The sequence below is a fragment of the Scyliorhinus torazame genome, chromosome 1 (assembly GCF_047496885.1).
Source record: "Scyliorhinus torazame isolate Kashiwa2021f chromosome 1, sScyTor2.1, whole genome shotgun sequence".
NCBI lineage: Eukaryota > Metazoa > Chordata > Chondrichthyes > Carcharhiniformes > Scyliorhinidae > Scyliorhinus > Scyliorhinus torazame.
In genome coordinates this window covers 259,193,830-259,214,215 of record NC_092707.1, presented here as the reverse complement: position 1 = coordinate 259,214,215, position 20,386 = coordinate 259,193,830, and the positions used below count along the sequence as shown (strand labels likewise).

Genomic DNA, 20,386 nt, shown 5'->3' with positions numbered 1-20,386 from the left:
TTTGCTCCCAGTCTACCTGAGCTAGTTCTTCTCTCATCCCATTGTAATCTCCTTTGTTTAAGCACAAAACACTAGTGTTTGATTTTACCTTCTCACCCTCCATCTGTATTTTAAATTCCACCATATTGTGATCGCTCCTCCCGAGAGGATCCCTAACTATGAGATCATTAATCAATCCTGTCTCATTACACAGGACCAGATCTAGGACCGCTTGTTCCCTCGTAGGTTCCATTACATACTGTTCTAGGAAACTATCGCGGATACATTCTATAAACCCCTCCTCAAGGCTGCCTTGACCGACCTGGTTAAACTAATCGACATGTAAATTAAAATCCCCCGTGAAAACTTCTGTACCATTTCTACATGCATCAGTTATTTCTTTGTTTATTGCCTGCCCCACCATAATGTTACTATTTGGTGGCCTATAGACTACTCCTATCAGTGACTTTTTCGCCTTACTATTCCTGATTTCCACCCAAATGGATTCAACCTTATCCTCCATAGCACCGATGTCATCCCTTATTATTGCCCGGATGTCATCCTTAAATAACAGAGCTACACCACCTCCCTTACCCTCCACTCTGTCCTTCCGAATAGTTTGATACCCTCGGATATTTAACTCCCAGTCGTGACCATCCTTTAACCATGTTTCAGTAATGGCCACTAAATCATAGTCATTCACGATGATTTGCGCCATCAACTCATTTACCTTATTCCGAATGCTACGAGCATTCAGGTAAAGTACACTTATGCTGGCTTTTATACCTCTGTTTTGAATCTTAACACCTCGATCCATAACCTCTCCTAAGTTATATTTCCTCTTGACATTTCTTCTAATTTTCCTTGTCGTTGAACCCATATCTTCATGTAACAACCTGCCGCATTGCTTACCATTTATGTTTTTACTTCCCGTTTTATTTCTTTTAGTATTACTGGGCCTATTCACTGAGCTCCCTTCAGTCACTGTACCTTGTACTGTTGCCCTTTTTGATTTTTGACTATGGCTCCTCTGCCTTACACTTTCCCCCTTACTGCCTTTTGGTTTTGTCCCTGTTTTACTACCTTCTGACTCCCTGCATCGGTTCCCATCCCCCTGCCACATTAGTTTAAACCCTCCCCAACAGCTCTAGAAAACACCCCCCCCCCCCCCAGGACATCGGTTCCAGTCCTGCCCAGGTGCAGACCATCCGGTTTGTACTGGTCCCACCTCTCCCAGAACCGGTTCCAATGCCCCAGGAATTTGAATCCCTCCCTCTTGCACCATCTCTCGAGCCACACATTCATCCTATCTATCCTGACATTCCTACTCTGACTAGCTCGTGGCACTGGTAGCAATCCTGAGATTACTACCTTTGAGGTCCTACTTTTTAGTTTAACTCCTAACTCCCTGAATTCAGCTTGTAGGACCTCGTCCCGTTTTTTTACCTATATCGTTGGTGCCTATGTGCACCACGACAGCTGGCTGTTCACTCTCCCGCCCCAGAATGTCCTGCAGCCGCTCTGAGACATCCTTGACCCTTGCACCAGGGAGGCAACATACCATCCTGGAGTTTTGATTGCGTCCGCAGAACCGCCTGTCTATTCCCCTTACGATTGAGTCCCCTATCACTATAGCCCTGCCATTCTTCTTCCTGCCCTGCTGCGCAGCAGAGCCAGCTATGGTGCCATGAACCTGGCTGCTGCTGCCTTCCCCTGGTGAGCCATCTTCCTCAGCAGTATCCAAAGCGGTATATCTGTTTTGTAGGGAGATGACCGCAGGGGACACCTGCACTGCCTTCCTACTCTTGCTCTGTCTTTTGGTCACCCATTTTCTATCTCCCTCAGTAACTTTCACCTGCGGTGTGACCAACTCGCTAATTGTCAATTGAGTCCTTCAATTAACAAGAATTTTAAATGATTTCATCCAGCGGCCAGAATTTGAATTGAATTCTGCTGAAGAGAGAGAGGTTTCCCTGCTTGGCAAGTTTGTTCTAAACTAACATGCTTGAATATAGAACCACACCCAATGACCTACTCGCCTCTATAATTGCCTTCTTGTTGACCCTTTTTCTACTGTTTGCCTCTGAGGCAACCTGGTCACATAATTAGGTGCTGGAAGTATGGTGCTTTACAGGAAATCTTTTGGTGAAACATAGCTCTCTTTTCAAGGGACCATCGCCCCAAAATAAAGCATCGGTTTTCCTTCAGAAACACTGAGGCCATCGCAACGCAAAAAAAAAATAGAAAATTATTTTTGTGAAAAATATCACAATTTAATTTAAAACTTGAAGCTGTACTCCATGTTGGGCGACATAGAACTTACAGCACAGAAGCAGGCATTTGGCCCAAGTAGTCGCCACTGGGTGCTTATGCCCCACTCAAGCCTCCTGCTGCTTTCCAAGTTCCACTTTTACACCACTTCCCGCTAAAGACATTTCTCCTGAATTCCTTATTGTGCAGTAATTCCTAGCTGTGCACCTAAAAAGTGCAACTTTAAATTAAATAATGTTGAACGGATCAGATTTTCTCGGTCATAACAACCAATGTAAAAGCTGCTGTTAAAGGACCTTTCCAGTTGGGAAAAAAACAGGAAATCATTACTGTAGGAGTTGAAATGCAGGTGCTGTACATTCCTAAATTCATACGTTTGTAAATTAATTAACTTAATATAAAAGAGGTACAATATAAATGTAAAAAGAAAGATTGCGCTCAGCATCTGCCTGGTTTTGGAGTGACCAGCTCCATCTAGTGGCAGAAGCTGGTGAATTCAGGAAGCAGCCGGAAGATGTCCTCACAATTTCAGGGCTTGCTGAAGGTGGGATACAGGAGTGAGGGGAGGAGGAGCAGGTGAGGGAATCCCCGGTGATGGCTGTGGACACCAGGGACTTTAAAGGTAAGAACAGAAGGTGGAAACTGAGAGGGGGAGGAGGAACTTCAGCACTGAGGGTGTAAGAGGGGATGGGGGTGGATGTGGGAGTGGGAGTGGGGGAGAAGAGGAACAGATGGGTGAGTCCCCGTTGGTGGCAGCAGAGAGTTGTCTTCCAAGTGGGCAAACTTCGAGGAGCATAGACAATCATAGAATCCCTACAGTTTATAAAGAGGCCATTTGACCCATAGGGTCTGCACTGACCCACCGAAGGTGCACCCAACCTAGGCCCAGATCCCCACCCTATCCCCCTAACCCCACCTAACCTTTGGATACTTAAAGGCAATTAGCATGGCGAATCCACCTAACCTGCACATCTTTGGACTGTGGGAGAAACCGGAGGACCCGGAGGAAACCCACGCAGACGTGGGAAGAACGTGCAGACTCCGCACAGAGAGTCATCCAAGGCCAAAATCGAACCCAGGTCCCTGGCACTATGAGGCAGCGGCGCTAATCACTGTGCAACCATGCCACCTTGGAGGACCTCTAAGGCCAGGGTAGGTTTCAAAGATAGGGAGTGGTGAGACCATGGGTTGATTCGAAAACAAGGATGAGAGTTTCAAAATGGAGTTGTTGCTGACAGACCAATGTCGGTCAATGAGCACAGAGGTCGTAGGTGAACAAGACTTGATGCAAGTTAGGATATGGGCAGCAGATTTTTGGAAAAGTTCAAGTTTACTGAGGATGCGCCGGATGTGTGGCGACTAGGGGCTTTTCACAGTAACTTCATTGCCGTGTTAATGTAAGCCTACTTGAAATGAAATGAAATGAATTGGGACAATAAAAAGATTATTATTATTATGATAGGCAGGTGGTCAGCCAGGAAAGCTTTGGAATAGTAGCATCTGGAGTAGCCAAGATATGGGTGAGGGTTTCTGCAGCTGAGGAGCTGAAGCAAGGAAGCAGACAAGTGATGTTACATTGCTGTGTGTTGGCAGAAACCTCTCGAGACATGCCTGCTTGACGTTGAGATTGGCAAGAGACCTTCCCCAGTGGATAAAAACAAGATACATTTTTCGAAGTCTCAGGCCCTGTCCATTTTTCCCGTCTTGAAAGCTAATTTTTGAAACACTGGCGATTTTCTTGTCCCTCCGCAGTTACATTTTCAAAATGTTCTGTCTAAAATGGTATCGGGAAGGACAGCTGTATGAGCACCATTGCGGACAGGGAAGGAATGATCAGGTGGCATGGGTACCTCCCTATGATGTGCTTACGATCATTGATCAACTTTGTGTCTCTCCCAGGATATGGAGCAGTTTGAGACTGAGGTGAAGAGCCTGCAGGCGATGGTGAAGCAGGCCCAAATCACTTTGACCTCCCCTGAGCTCACACGCCTGTGCCTTAAGGAGCAACTGTTTCAAAGACAGGTACCAGAAAATGTACAAATCATAGAATCATGCCACACAGAGGGAGGCCATTCAGTACATCGTGCTTGCACTAGCTCTTTGTAAGAGCTATTTAGTTTGTCGCACACTTCTGCTCTCTCCTCATAGACTGAACGATTTTCCTTTGGTACTTATCCAATTCCATTTTGAAAATGACCAGCTTCCACAACCCTTTCAGTAATCCATTCCAAATCGACATAACTCACTGCATGAAACAAGCACCCCTCTGGCTTTTACGCCAAGTCTCTAAACATTTATGTCCTCTGGTTACTGACCCTCCAGCCAGTGGAAGAAATTTCTCCCCCTCTACTCTTACCTGAAGTCCTCATCCATTTGAACGCTTCCCTGAAATCACTCCTCAATCTTCTCGGCTCCAAGGAGTACAATCCCAGCTTCTCTAGTAGAAGTTCCTCATCGTCGGTGCCATTCAGAGACAAAGTGCAAGATTCAGTGCCCTCGTCGCACCTGACTTAGTGCCGGGAGGAGGCCGTTGAATGTCGCGAGAGACCTCTCACGAGATTTGCGATGCTCGAAATGTCTCGCGAGTCCAAGGCCAGTGTATTCCCTGGGATCATTTAAATATACGTTCTCCAGATTCTCCCGGCGCCTAGGGCTGAATGACCATGCGTGCGAGACTTTGTCAGGGCGTGGTTTAGTACTGGTCCACTCAGATGTGGACCAGTCATAACGGCATCTGGTAGGATCTCCCAGGCCATTAGAAATCCTTGGATGGTCAGGGACAGGGCAGTATAGTATCCTAGCACTCCCCCAGCACCCAGACATTTTGGCACTGCCAGTTTGGCATCCTGGCACTGCCAGGGTGTCTGGGAGACATTGCCAGTGTGCCAGGCTGACAGTGCCTGGGTTCCAGGTTGGCATTGCCAGGGATTGGGCCCAGAAGGCCTTATCAGGAGGGAGCGAGTGAAGGAGGGTTCCCGGCGGCCTCCCCAAGGTTGGGGGTTGGGGGGGGGGGGGGGGGGGGGGGGAATTGGGGCAGTCTTGCAAAATGGCACCCCGATCTGTGAGGTACCTTTCCTGCTCGCCGGCAGGAATTCCCTCTGAGTGCAGCCTTGGCGCTGCAGCCACCGAGAAATACTGTGCAAAACCTGCAAAATACCAGACATAAAACTTTGTTATGTGAATCGCGCCCAGAACATGAGAGTCTCTGGAATGCGACTGGAGTCCACAACATTTTAAACCATCAGCAAGAGTCTCAGTGTGTGACCACCACTGAAGTAGTAAGACAGGTCCATGCATCCATGGTACAATAGGGCCTCAGCAGCTCAGAAATGTGCACTAAGTGGTTTCACTTAGTTTGCTCTGGGCTATGATGTAACAACACCGTGCCATCTCACTCCAATTTTAAGAGAAGCCTTGCCTTGGTGGTAATGTAGTCTGTTGCATCAATGAGTGTGATAGGATGAAAGTCTCAAGTCTGAGTGCCCACCCCAGATTCCGGGCCAGGAGGTGGTTTACGTAACCCACAAACTAGAATGTCAGCCCTCAACACAGACTGGTTATTTTCAGGACGGCATCACACCCCTTTGGTGTTGATGACTTTTCCCCAGGAAAACCTCGTAGATTCTAAAGGCCGTCCGCAGGGACTCTAACCATCCCAGCTGGTGAGTTCTGCTCTATTACACATCAAGGTTGGTACTTCTGGGATTTCCCAGGTACATTTGCCCCATGCCCTCCTGAGGCACCCTCTTGACATGCGGTGGGGAGACATGTAGGAATATCGTCTAATGGGAATTTAAAGTACCAGCTAGAGGGGGCGGGATCCCACCAGGAATTGGGCTCCAAGCTAATCTCTCTCTCTCTCTCCCTCTCTCTCTCCCTCTCTCTCTCTCTCACTCTCTCTCTTCCCCCCCCCTTCCCCCTCACATCCTCGCCATTGTCTTTCCACTCTCCTTATTCCCACCCGAGGACTTGTGTGGAAGCGGCGAGATGGTGGTGATGTCACTGGGCTAGTAATCCAAAGGTCCCAGGTGACACAAGTCCAAATCCCACCACGGCAGCTGGTGAAATTTAAATTCCAATCACAAATCTGGAGTTGAAAGCTAGTCTCCATGATGGAGACCATGGGCGGGATTCTCCCCTACCCGGCGGGGCGGGGGCTTCCGGCGTAATGGAGTGGCGGGAACCACTCCGGCGTCGGGCTACCGCAAAGGTGCGGAATTCTCCGCACCTTTAGGGGCCAAGCCCTCACCTTGAGGGGCTAGGCCCGCGCCGGAGTCATTTCTGCTCCGCTGGCTGGCGGGAAAGGCCTTTGGCGCCACGCCAGCCGGCGCTGAAAGGTCTTCGCTGGGCAACGCATGCGCGGAAGCGTCAGCGGCCGCTTACGCCTCCGCTATAGTGAAAACCATGGCGAAGGCGGAAGAAAGAGAGTGCCCCCACGGCACAGGCCCGCCTGCGGATCGGTGGGCCCCGATCGTGGGCCAGGCCACAGTGGCGGCATCCCCCGGGGCCAGATCGCCCTGCGCCCCCCCCACCCCCAGGACCCCGGAGTCTGCCCGCGCCGCCTTGTCCCGCCGTCCAAAAGGAGGTTTAATCCACGCCGGCGGGCGAGAGTTGACAGCGGCGGGACTTCGGCCCATCGCGGGCCGGAGAATCGCCGGGGCTGGGCCCGCCGACCGGCGTGATTCCCGCCGACCGGCGCGGCGCGATTCCTGCCCGCGCCGAATCTCTGGTGGCGGAGAATTCAGGACACGGCGGGAGTGGGATTCACACCAGCCCCCGCCGATTCTCTGACCCGGTGGGGGGGTCGGAGAATCACGCCCCATGAAACTATCATTGTCTGTTGTAAAAACCCAGCTGGTTCACTAATACCCTTTCGGGAAGGAAATATGCCGTTCTTAACTGGGCTGGCCTACACGTGACTCCAGACCCACAGCAATGCACCTGATTCTTAACTGCCCCTCTGCAATGGCTGAGCAAGCCACTCACCTCAAGGAAAATTATTGATGGGCAACAAATGCTGGCCTTACCGGTGACGCCCACATTCTATGAAAGAATAACGAAAAAATGGGGAATTGAATATTTAGAAGCTGCATCTGACACAATAGTCAGACAGCGACTTTCTCATTGATGTAATGATTTCTGTCTCGCTAGAGGTTGCTGGCTGACATGGAGAGCTTCAAGCAAAAGGTGCAAGTGGTGCATAGACATCAGGCTGCTCTCCGAATTCCAGAGGAAATTGTCACCAACCTGCCCATTTGTCAGACCGCACTGAGGCTGCAGGAGCATGCTAGTCGCCTGCAGCACACTGCGATCCAGCAGTGTAACATCCTACAGGTAAGTTGCTGGGAGGCGGGGGTCTCATGTTTGGCCTGATTGAAGCCTGCAATGCCAAGCTGTTTTTACAGTGGATTTTAGGGTGATTGGGGGTGGCTATTTGGGCGATGCAAAGTCCTTAGTTTGCTCACTGCCCTTGCCCTGGAATTGATGATCGCTCCCTTCAACGATGTGGCTGCCCTGCAGCAGCTTGCCAAGGTTTCTTCCCCAGCTCCGCCCAAATCCACGGCTTCCATCAACTAAAAGGATAAGGGCAGCATGAGCCTGGGACTACCATCATATTCAAGCTTCCCTGTACGCCATCCTGCCTTGGAAGTGTATTGATGGCCCTCCATCATCGCTGGGTCAAAATCCTATGCCTCCCGAGCTAATACCGCTGCAGCGGACCGCTGTGGTTCATGGAGAAGGTTTGTGCTTCCCTTTGAGAGGGCAGAATAAAAATATTACCCCTCCTGATCCGTAATGCCGTGAGTGATCAGTGGATGAAAAGGCGCCATCACAATGGATGCTCCCTCACCTCCAATTCCAAACTAAGCCAGAATTTCATCATTCATCCTTAAAGGTGACAGTGCAAATGGCAACGGGTTTAGTGAAGGTGTTTACAGACGGAATAAGCTTGTCTGATAATAAGCGTTTATTGTGGACCTATTTGGCATTGCAGGAAGCAGTGATCCAGTATGAACAGTACGAGCAGGAGATGCGACACCTCCAGCAGCTGATTGACAGAGCACATCGCGAGATCCAGGAGAAACCAGTATCGACCAGCAACATCCAGCAGCTGCAGGCCCAGATCTCCCGGCACGAGGTAAAGAAAGTGATGAATCTTTTATTTCATTTGGCGAAAACTTGGAAGTGTTAAGTGATAGTAAATGCCGAGTCGTTCAAATCCCAAAAGGGAAACTTGAAACTACCCTCAATTGTGTTTGCAATTTATGTTGTATGTGGAGATGTTTACATCCAGGAAATGACTTCCCCGACTTGTTGTGATGATTTTAATAAAGTAAATGTTTACTAAGAAATAGAAGTACTCTTAAATAAGATAGTGGCTTTACCTAGTATCACAAACAGTTCCAACTAATCTTAACTTAACCACCTTCAGAGCTAGCTCTCCCTAATCTGTTCTATACACCGTATAGATTTATAGATCTATAAAATCCAGTAACTGTTACCACACAGGGCCTTTACCTCTCTGTGGGGATGCTTCCAAGGTAAACCACTAGCTTGCTTTTCAAATCAGGGGCGGGATTCTCCGCAATCGGCGTGACGTCCGCCGACCGGCGCCAAAAACGGCGCGAATCAGTCCGGCATCGCGCCGCCCCAAAGGTGCGGAATTCTCCACATCTTGAGGGGGCGAGCCCTCACCTTGAGGGGCTAGACCCACGCCGGACTGATTTCCGCCCCGCCAGCTGGCGGGAAAGGCCTTTGGTGCCCCGCCAGCTGGCGCGGAAATGACTTTGCCGTGCGGCGCATGCGCGGGAGCGTCAGAGGCCGCTCACGGCATCCCCGCGCATGCGCAGTGGAGGGGTTCTCTTCTGCCTCCGCCATAGTGGAGACCAAAAGTACACTCCCTTCATCCACCATCCCCGATAACACCTGTCTTTCACAACTTGCATCTCTTCCTTTGGACCCTAAACAACCAACTCAGATCTATTCATGTTCTGCGTCCATTGTAACCAAATTGCTCTGGGTAAACACCTGCTTACAGTGTTGCCAGGCTCATCAACATATCAAATACACTAGTTACGTTCACACAGTCACTCTGTCCCTGTTTTAATCATCTTACTCACATATTTCCACAGTTTAAAAATACATAACCAGAACATTACCTGCAGAAAATATTCCAATTTCTTGGATTTCCCTGATATGTTTTCATGGCAGAAGGGACAATTTGGCAGTTGTCACAAAACGTGTACAGTACCAAACTGTGCCAAATAAAGAAAGCCCAGGTATTACTAATTTTTCAAAAGTTCATTGATGGGTTGTAGGTGGCCTAGTTAGACCAGCATTTATTACCCATCCCTAGTTGCCCTTGAGAAGGTGGTGGTGAGCTGCCTCCTTGAACCGCTGCAGTCCATGTAGTATAGGTACAGCCACTGTGCTGTTAGGGAGGGAGTTCCTGGATTTTGCCCCAGCGATGGTGACGGAACGGCAATATATTTCCAAGTCAGGGCGGTGAGTGACTTGGAGGGGAACCTCCAGGTGGTGGGGCTCCAAGGTATCTGCTGCTCTTGTCCTTCTAGATGGTAGTGGTCGTGGTTTGGAAGGTGCTGCCTAAGGAGCCTTGGTGAGTTCCTGCAGTGCATCTTGTAGATGGTACATATGGCTCCCACTGTTTGTGGGTGGTGGAGTAATTGAATGTTTGTGGAAGAGGCAGCTTCAAGCGGCTGCTTTGTCCTGGATGGTGTCAAGCTTTCTTTTTGAAAAATATTATTATTCAAATTTTAACATTTTAACAATTGAACATATCACACCTAACATTTGCAACATGCAACCAACCCAAAATAAAACACTCCAGGCACCCCAAAACCCCCAGTCACTCCACCAGCCCCTCCTTCCACAAACCCTCCCCACCTTCCTCCCTCCCCTCCCCCCTAGCAGTTGGCAGCAACCAGCTCCCCAAAATGTAAGACGAACAAACCCCAACTCTTGTGGAGTCCCTCACTTGCCCCTCTCGGAGCAAATTTCACTGCCTCCAAATACAGGAACTCCATTTGATCCCCCAACCATACCGAGGCACAGGGTGGAGAAGCTGACCTCCAACCTAACAGGACCCGCCTATGAGCAATCAGCAAGGCAAAGGCTAAAACATCTGCCCCCGCACCCATCTGCAGCTCCGGCAAGACCGAAAGCCCAAATATGGCCCCCAAGGGCTGGGCTCTAACTCCACATGTAGAATTGGCGACATGGTGCTGAAGAACGACCCCCAAAACTCCTCCGACATCGGGCAGGACCAGAACATGTGTGCGTGATTGACTGGGCCCCTCCGACACCGCTTGCAAATATTCCCCACCCCCCAAACAACTGGCTCATCCTCGACTTCATCGGGTGCGCTCTGTACTCAGAGCATCACGGTGGCACAGTGGTTAGCATTGCTGCCCTCACGGCGCTGAGGACCCATGGGTCACTGTCCTTGGGGAGTTTGCACATTCTCCCCGTGTCTGCGTGGGTTTCACCCTCACAACCCAAAAGATGTGCAGGGCAGGTGGATTGGCCACGCTAAATTGCCCCTTAATTGGACAAAATAATTGGGTGCTCTAAATGAATAAAAGGAAAGGTGTGCTCTGTGCTCCACCTTTAGCTGTATCAAACCCAGCCTCGCACAGGTTGAAGCATTCACTCTCCCAGCACCTCTCAGCACAGTCCCTCCTCCAGCACCATACCCAGCTCTGTTTCCCACTTGGCATTAACCCCCTCCAGAGACACCCTATTCTCCTCCAAAACCCTCCCATAAATCGCTGAGATGACCCCCCCCCCCCTCTCCAACCCCATCACCGACAATATCCCCTCCAGCAACGAGGAGGGTGGTGCTACCGGACGGATTGCACAAACCTTCACAAAATCCCGCACCTGCATGTATCTGAAATCCTCCCCTCACGGAGTCACAAACTCCCTCCCCTCGCAGAATCCCAAACTTCGCCCCCAACTCCTCCAGAACCGCAAACCATTCTTCTCGGAACAAATCCTTTATTTACACCTCCGCTAGCTGCTCCCATCCCTGAAACATTTCATCCATCCTCCCAGGCTCAAACTCATGGGTTCCCTCGAATCGGCATCAACTTCGACCCCGCCCCCAACTTAAAGTGCTGCTGAAACTGCCTCCATATATTCAGCGTGGCCACTACCACCAGACTCCCTGAATACCCAGGCCAAATGGAAGCGGCGCCGTTGCCAGCGCCCGCAACCCTGACCCCTTACAAAAACCTGCCTCCATCTTCACCCACAAAGTCTCTGCATCCTTATTCCAAACCTGCAGCTTCTCAATGTTCGCCACCCAGTAAAACAAGCTGGAAGGGCCAAGGCCCCCCGACTGTCACAATCTCTGAAGCATCCTCCTCCTAACCTTTGCTACCTTATCTGCCCACACAAATAACAAAGTCAGCCTCTCCACCCCCAGAAAAACATTTTTGGCAAAAAGACCAGCAGGCACTGGAACAAGAATAAAAACTGAAAAATGTTCATTTTAACCGCCTGCACTGGCCTACCAACAAGAGGGGAAGGCTGTCCCAAATCAACAAACCCTCCTTAACCCTGCTCACCAAACTCGTAAAGTTCAACTTACGGAGTCGAGCCCAGTCCCAAGCCCCATCTGCACTCCCAGTTACCTAAAGTGAGTTGTTGCCACCCAAAATGACAATCCCCCCACCCCCTCCACCCCAAATCCGGCCCCCGGAGAAGATACCACGTTCACTATTTCCCAAATTTAACTTGTAGCCTGAAAATGCCCCAATCTCCTAATCAGTGCCATTATATCCCCCACTAGCGAGCCAAGATTGGAGATATACAAGATCAGATCATCAGGGTACAGGGACACCCCATGCTCTATCCTCCCCTGACCGCCCTCACTATCCCCCTCCACTTGTCCAAGCACCTCAGCACAATAGCCAAGAGCTCTATTGCCGGCGCGAACAGAAGGAAGGACATGGGGCATCCCTGCCTCGCTCTCCTATGCAGAGGAAAGCACCCTGAATTCATCTAATTTGTGTGCACACTTGCCATCGGGTCCTTGTACAACACTTTCACCCAAGCCACAAACTTAGGCCCAATCTCAAACCTCTTCAACACCGCAAATAAATAACTCCACTCCACATGATCAAATGCTTTCTCTACATCCAGTGCCACCACCACCTGCAACTCCTTCCTTTTTGCCGGACAAACCACCACATTCACCAGACGCCACCCATTAGATGACAACTGTCTACTCTTCACAAATCCCGTCTGCTCTTCCCCAATCACCTTCGGGAGGCACTCCTCCAATCTAAGCGGCAACACCTTTGCCAGAATCTTGGCATCCACATTCAAACCCCCCTCCCCCCCCACAAAAATAGTGATTTTGGATCCATCCGATTTCCCACACTTCTCGTCCCACCCTTTCCCCAACCCCTCAGACCTCACTCCCACTCCACAACAGCCTATCTCTGTAATTTCCTCCAACCCCACAACGCTGAGATATCTGCGCTCCCTGGCCTCTTCTGCATCCCCGATTAGAATTGCTGCAAGAATGGTGCCTGTGCATTCAGGTGCCTTGGCCTCAGACCCTGGAATTCCTCCACTACACCTCTCCATCTCGTTTTCCTTAAACTTCTTAAAACCTGAAAATCTATCTCTTTGACCAAGGTCATTAGGTCTGACCTAATATCTCCCTTGTGCATCGGTGTGAGATTTTTAAAATAATGCTCCTAAGAAGCACCTGAGGGCGTTTCATTACATTATATAATTGTTACCTCAACCACTGAAGGTGGACAGAAGTCATATTTGTTGCCTTGTTTCTTTGACTCTTTGTCTATAAACATTAGGAGTTTGGTTGCATTGACTTTTTTAATAGAATGCTCTGGGTTGTTCTATTCAGAATGTTGTTGATTGCTTTAGAATGTTGTGGATTGTCTTGGCTGATGTGGTGGAATTTGGCACAGCTGTCAAGTTGTGAGCAGAGTTTTCAGAACAGGTCGTTGGATGTGAATTAGCCTGCAGCCTCCTTGGTGAGATGGGAGCTCTGGATAAAACAATATTTATTTTTCAGCTTTGTAGTTACAGAGCATCCACCAGGCAGGAAAAGGCCTTTAGGAAGAGCTGTGTATTTGTGATAATGCTGAGTCAGCACCCTAGGGCAATGACGTGCGCTCTCCTGAGTGGCACTTGTTGTTCTGATGATGGTTATTGACCTGAAATGTTCACTCTTTTTCTCTCTCCATTGATGCTGCCTGGCCTGCTGAGTATTTCCAGCATTTTCTGATTCCATTTCAGCGAATTGAGCATCGTGCTCATATATGCCCCGGCATCGGGCCCCTCAGCTCCTTCAGGGAGACCCAGAATCCGAAGTTTCGTCCTCCTCGACCTATTCTCCAGGTCCTCAAATTTTCCTTCCACCTCTTGTACAGCGCCTCGTGTGCCTCCACCTTCACTGCCAGGCCCAAGATCTCGTCCTCGTTCTCCGAGGCTTTTTGCCGCACCTCCTGGATCGCCGCCCCTTGGACCTTCTGGGTCTCCACAAGCTTCTCAATCGCCACCTTCATTGGCGCCAGCATTTCTGTCTTTAGCTCCGCAAAGCAGCGTTTAAGGAATTCCTGCTGCTCCTGCGACCACTGCACCCATGCTGTTTGGTCTCCACCCGCCGCCATCTTGGTTCTCCTCCCTCGCACTTTCCGCTGCACCAAAATCACTTTTTTAACCGCTCCACTCCTGGTTCAATCCATACAGTGCCGGGGGAACCTTGCTGTCACCTTCCCATACTGGGAGCCGTCGAACAAATGCCGTTGGGGCCCCTCTGAAGAGCCCAAAAGTCCGTTGCCGGCGGGAGCTGCCGAACGTGCGACCTGCCTAGGCATAGCCACAACCGGAAGTCCTCCACTTTGACTGGGATTGTGCAGCCACTCTACCCATTTGATCTCACGGACGTTTTTACGGTTGTGCAGAGTTCAGATGATAGAGAGGAAGGGCAGCACGGTAGCAGTGTGGATAGCACAATTGCTTCACAGCTCCAGGGTCCCAGGTTCGATTCCGGCTTGGGTCACTGTCTGTGCGGAGTCTGCACATCCTCTCCGTGTGTGCGTAGATTTCCTCCGGGTGCTCCGGTTTCCTCCCACAGTCCAAAGATGTGCAGGTTAGGTGGATTGGCCGTGATAAATTGCCCTTAGTGTCCAAAATTGCCCTTCGGGTTGGGTGGGGGTACTGGGTTATGGGGATAGGGAGGAGGTGTTGACCTTGGGTGGGGTGCTCTTTCCAAGAGCCGGTGCAGACTCGATGGGCCGAATGGCCTCCTTCTGCACTGTAAATTCTATGATAATCTATGAGATTCCCAAGATCCACTGTATTTTGCTTTGATTTTGCAGATTTGAATTATTGTTGGAGATTTTTTTGTAAATCTTTTTTTTCTATATATCTCACTTTCTCCCCCCCCCCCCCCCCCCCCCCCCCCCAATCCCCCCAAGCTGTACCATTAACATGGTAAAATAAACATTTCCCCACCCGACCCATTCTTCACACACCTCAACCATCTAACACCTATCCACCCGCGCCCCCCCCCTTCAGAATGCTGCTTCTGCCGACATTTTAATTTTCCCCGAGAAAGTCGCCGAATGGCTGCCACCTCCGAGAGAATCCCAACATTGACCCTCTTAAGGCAAACTTAAGGCTACTAGGGAGGCAAAGGCCAGGGCGTCGGCCTGTTTCACTCCCTGAACTCCCGGATCTTCTGACACTCCAAAGATCGCTACCTCTGGACTCGGCACCACCCGTGTTTCTAGTACCGTAGACATTGCCTTCACAAACCTCTGCCAAAACCCCTGAATTTCGGGCATGCCCAGAACATGTGGACATGGTTTGCTGGGTTTCCTGCGCACCTCGCACACTTGTCCTCTACCCCGAAAAACGTGCTCATCCGGGCCCCAGTCATGAGTGCCCGGTGGACCACCTTAAATTGCATTAGGCTAAGCCTGGCACATGATGAGGAGGTATTAACCCTGCTTAGGGCCTCCGCCCATAGACCCGCCTCTAACTCTCCTCCTAGCTCGTCCTCCCACTTGCCCTTAAGCTCCTCCACCAGGGTTTCCTCCGCCTCCAACAGCTCCTGGTAGATATCCGACACCTTCCCCTCCCCCACCCAGGTACCGGAAACTACTCTATCCTGTATCCCCGTGGCGGCAGCAGCGGAAAGGCCGGCACCTGCTTTCCTAGGAAGTCTCGGACTTGCAAATATCTAAAACCATTCCCTGGCGGCAGTTTAAATTTGTCCTCCAGCACCTTCAAGCTGGGAAAGCTCCCATCTATAAGCAGATCCCCCATCCTTCTAATTCCTGCCCTCCGCCAGCTCCGGAACCCGCCATCCAGCCTGCCCGGTGCAAACCTGTGGTTGGTACAAATCGGGGTCCAGACTGACGCACTCTCCACCTTCTTATACCTCCTCCATTACCCCCAGATTCTCAGAGCCGCCACTACCACCGGACTTGTGGTGCATTGGGCCGGTGGGAACGGCAGAGGTGCCGTTACCAATGCTCCCAAACTGGTGCCTTTACATGACGCCGCCTCCAACCGCTCCCATGCCGACCCTCCCCCATTACCCACTTCCGAATCAAGTCGATGTTAGCCGTCCAGTAGTAGTTGCAGAAGTTCGGCAGCGCCAACCCACCCTCCCCCCGACTGCGCTCCAACAACATTTTCTTCACCCACTTGTTATTCGCCCACACAAAGCCCAAAATGATCTTGTTCACCTGCTTGAAAAAGGCCTTAGGGATGAAGATGGGGAGGCCCTGAAAGACAAACAGAAATCTGGGGAGGACCGTCATTTTCACGGTCTGTACCCTCCCCGCCAGTGACAACGGGAGCATGTCCCATCTCTTAAAGATCCCTTCCATTTGCTCTACCAACCGGGATAGATTAAGCTTATGCAGTGCCTCCCATTTCCGAGCCACCTGGATTCCCAGATAGCGAAAGCTCTTCCCTACCATTCTAAGCGGCAGCTCCCCCAGTCTCTCCTCCTGCCCCCCAGCCTGAATCACGAACATCTCGCTCTCCCCCATGTTCAATTTATACCCTGAAAAACTGCCAAATTCCCCCAAGATCCGCATGACCTCTCCCATCCCCTCCAACGGGACCGAAATGTACAAAAGCAAATCGTCCGCGTAGAGCGAGACCCAGTGCTCCACCAACCCCCCCCCCCGCCCCGAACCAGCCCCTGCCAGTTCCTCGAAGCTCTTAGCGCCATGGCCTGCGGCTCTATAGCTAGAGCAAACAATAACGGGGAGAGGGGGCACCCTTGCCACGTCCCTTGATGTAATTTAAAATACCCCGACCCCAGCCGGTTTGTACGTACGCTCGCTACAGGCACCTGGTAGAGCAACCGCACCCAGCCAAAAAAGCCCTCTCCAAACCCAAATCTTCCCAACGCCTCCCACAGGTACTCTCACTCCACCCGATCAAAGGCCTTCTCTGCGTCCATCGCTACCACCACCTCCCCCTCTCCTCCCTCTGAGGGCATCGTAAGAACATTTAGAAGCCTCCGCACGATAGCCTTGAGCTGCCTGCCCTTAACGAATCCCGTTTGGTCTTCCCCTTTCACCCCCGGAACACAGTCTTCTATCCTTGTGGCCAATATCTTAGCCAACAACTTGGCATCCACATTCAAAAGCGAGATCGGCCTATATGACCCACACTGCTCAGGGTCCTTCTCCCGTTTAAGAATAAGTGAAATCGAGGCTTGCAACATTGTCGGGGGGAGGATTCCCTTCTCTCTAGCCTCGTTAAATGTCCTCACCAGCAGTGGGCTCAATATCATAGATTATCATAGAATTTACAGTGCAGAAGGAGGCCATTCGGCCCATCGAGTCTGCACCGGCTCTTGGAAAGAGCACCTTACCTAAGGGCAACACCTCCACCCCATCCCTATAACCCAGTAACCCCACCCAAAACTAAGGGCAATTTTGGACACTAAGGGCAATTTAGCATGGCCAATCCACCTAACCTGCACATCTTTGGACTGTGGGAGGAAACCGGAGCACCCGGAGGAAACCCACGCACACACGGGGAGGATGTGCAGACTCCGCACAGACAGTGACCCAAGCCGGAATCGAACCTGGGACCCTGGAGCTGTGAAGCAATTGTGCTATCTACAATGCTACTGTGCTGCCCGTATGCTACCGTGCTGCCCCTGAGCTTTGCCCGACTGCATGCCCTCCAGCCCCTTGATAATTTCCTCAATCTCAGTTGGGGCTCCCAGCCCCTCCACCAGATCCTCCTCCATCCTCAGAAACCTCAACTGATCCACAAATTGCCTCATCCCCTCCACTCCAGCCGGACGTTCCGACTCATATAATTTACTGTAAAATGCTTTAAAAACTTTGTTCACCCCCCCGGGTCCAAAACCATGTTACCATCCCTATTCTTCACTCTACCAATCTCCCTGGCCGCCTCTCTCTTCCTAAACTGTTGCGCCAACATCCTACTCGCCTTTTCCCCATACTCATGAATCTTATCAAGATTGACGTCGCAGGAGGGGGCCAGTGTTCAGGTAGGTGGTTTGAAGTGTGTCTACTTCAATGCCAGGAGTATACGAAACAAGGTAGGGGAACTGGCAGCATGGGTTGGTACCTGGGACTTCGATGTTGTGGCCATTTCGGAGACATGGATAGAGCAGGGACAGGAATGGATGTTGCAGGTTCTGGGGTTTAGGTGTTTTAGTAAGCTCAGAGAAGGAGGCAAAAGAGGGGGAGGTGTGGCGCTGCTAGTCAAGAGCAGTATTACGGTGGCGGAGAGGATGCTAGATGGGGACTCTTCTTCCGAGGTAGTATGGGCTGAAGTTAGAAACAGGAAAGGAGAGGTCACCCTGTTGGGAGTTTTTTATAGGCCTCCTAATAGTTCTAGGGATGTAGAGGAAAGGATGGCGAAGATGATTCTGGATAAGAGCGAAAGTAACAGGGTAGTTATTATGGGAGACTTTAACTTTCCAAATATTGACTGGAAAAGATATAGTTCGAGTACAATAGATGGGTCATTTTTTGTACAGTGTGTGCAGGAGGGTTTCCTGAAACAATATGTTGACAGGCCAACAAGAGGCGAGGCCACGTTGGATTTGGTTTTGGGTAATGAACCAGGCCAGGTGTTGGATTTGGAGGTAGGAGAGCACTTTGGGGACAGTGACCACAATTCGGTGACGTTTACGTTAATGATGGAAAGGGATAAGTATACACCGCAGGGCAAGAGTTATAGCTGGGGGAAGGGCAATTATGATGCCATTAGACGTGACTTGAGGGGGATAAGGTGGAGAAGTAGGCTGCAAGTGTTGGGCACACTAGATAAGTGGGGCTTGTTCAAGGATCAGCTACTGTGTGTTCTTGATAAGTATGTACCGGTCAGGCAGGGAGGAAGGCGTCGAGCGAGGGAACCGTGGTTTACCAAGGAAGTGGAATCTCTTGTTAAGAGGAAGAAGGAGGCCTATGTGAAGATGAGGGGCGTCATTCTCCACCGGCGGGAGTCTCCGTTTTGCCGGCGCCCGGGGGTTTCCCGACGGCGTGGGGCTGCCCCACAATGGGAAACCCCATTGACCGGCCGGTGTTACGGAGACTCCCGCCGGCCGGTCGGGGCAGAAATGTGGCGGGGCGGGTAGGAGAATTTCGCCCGACGTGTGAAGTTTCAGTTGGGGCGATGGATAGTTACAAGGTAGTGAGGAAGGATCTAAAGAGAGAGCTATGACGAACAAGGACGGGACATGAGAAGTATTTGGCAGGAAGGATCAAGGAAAACCCAAAAGCTTTCTATAGGTATGTCAGGAATAAGCGAATGACTAGGGAAAGAGTAGGACCAGTCAAGGACAGGGATGGGAAGTTGTATGTGGAGTCTGAAGAGATAGGCGAGATACTAAATGAATATTTTTCTTCAGTATTCACTCAGGAAAATGATAATGTTGTGGAGGAGAATGCTGAGCCCCAGGCTAATAGAATAGATGGCATTGAGGTACGTAGGGAAGAGGTGTTGGCAATTCTGGACAGGCTGAAAATAGATAAGTCCCCGGGACCTGATGGGATTCATCCTAGGATTCTCTGGGAGGCCAGGGAAGAGATTGCTGGACCTTTGGCTTTGATTTTTATGTCATCTTTGGCTACAGGACTAGTGCCAGAGGACTGGAGGACAGCAAATGTGTTCCCTTTGTTCAAAAAGGGGAGCAGAGACAACCCCGGCAACTATAGACCGGTGAGCCTCACGTCTGTAGTGGGTAAAGTCTTGGAGGGGATTATAAGAGACAAGATTTATAATCATCTAGATAGGAATAATATGCTCAGGGATAGTCAGCATGGCTTTGTGAAGGGTAGGTCATGCCTCACAAACCTTATTGAGTTCTTTGAGAAGGTGACTGAACAGGTAGATGAGGGTAGAGCAGTTGATGTGGTGTATATGGATTTCAGCAAAGCGTTTGATAAGGTTCCCCACGGTAGGCTATTGCAGAAAATACGGAGGCTGGGGATTGAGGGTGATTTAGAGATGTGGATCAGAAATTGGCTAGCTGAAAGAAGACAGAGGGTGGTGGTTGATGGGAAATGTTCAGAATGGAGTACAGTCACAAGTGGAGTACCACAAGGATCTGTTCTGGGGCCGTTGCTGTTTGTCATTTTTATCAATGACCTAGAGGAAGGCGCAGAAGGGTGGGTGAGTAAATTTGCAGATGATACTAAAGTCGGTGGTGTTGTCGATAGTGTGGAAGGATGTAGCAGGTTACAGAGGGATATAGATAAGCTGCAGAGCTGGGCTGAGAGGTGGCAAATGGAGTTTAATGTAGAGAAGTGTGAGGTGATTCACTTTGGAAGGAATAACAGGAATGCGGAATATTTGGCTAATGGTAAAGTTCTTGAAAGTGTGGATGAGCAGAGGGATCTAGGTGTCCATGTACATAGATCCCTGAAAGTTGTCACCCAGGTTGATAGGGTTGTGAAGAAGGCCTATGGAGTGTTGGCCTTTATTGGTAGAGGGATTGAGTTCCGGAGTCAGGAGGTCATGTTGCAGCTGTACAGAACTCTGGTACGGCCGCATTTGGAGTATTGCGTACAGTTCTGGTCACCGCATTATAGGAAGGACGTGGAGGCTTTGGAGCGGGTGCAGA

The 20,386-nt window shown here is 50.5% G+C and overlaps 1 protein-coding gene across 13 annotated transcripts in view; it reads left to right on the top strand.

Annotated features, from left to right (window-relative positions):
• Positions 1 to 20,386, top strand: part of syne1b (spectrin repeat containing, nuclear envelope 1b) — a 669,902-nt gene that overhangs the window by 366,319 nt on the left and 283,197 nt on the right. For all 13 annotated transcript variants that reach the window (XM_072505314.1, XM_072505250.1, XM_072505295.1 and 10 more), the window contains 3 exons: positions 4,150 to 4,272; positions 7,402 to 7,584; positions 8,246 to 8,389. In XM_072505314.1, the coding sequence (XP_072361415.1) occupies positions 4,150 to 4,272; positions 7,402 to 7,584; positions 8,246 to 8,389 (450 nt within the window). The remainder of the gene's footprint in view (positions 1 to 4,149; positions 4,273 to 7,401; positions 7,585 to 8,245; positions 8,390 to 20,386) is intronic.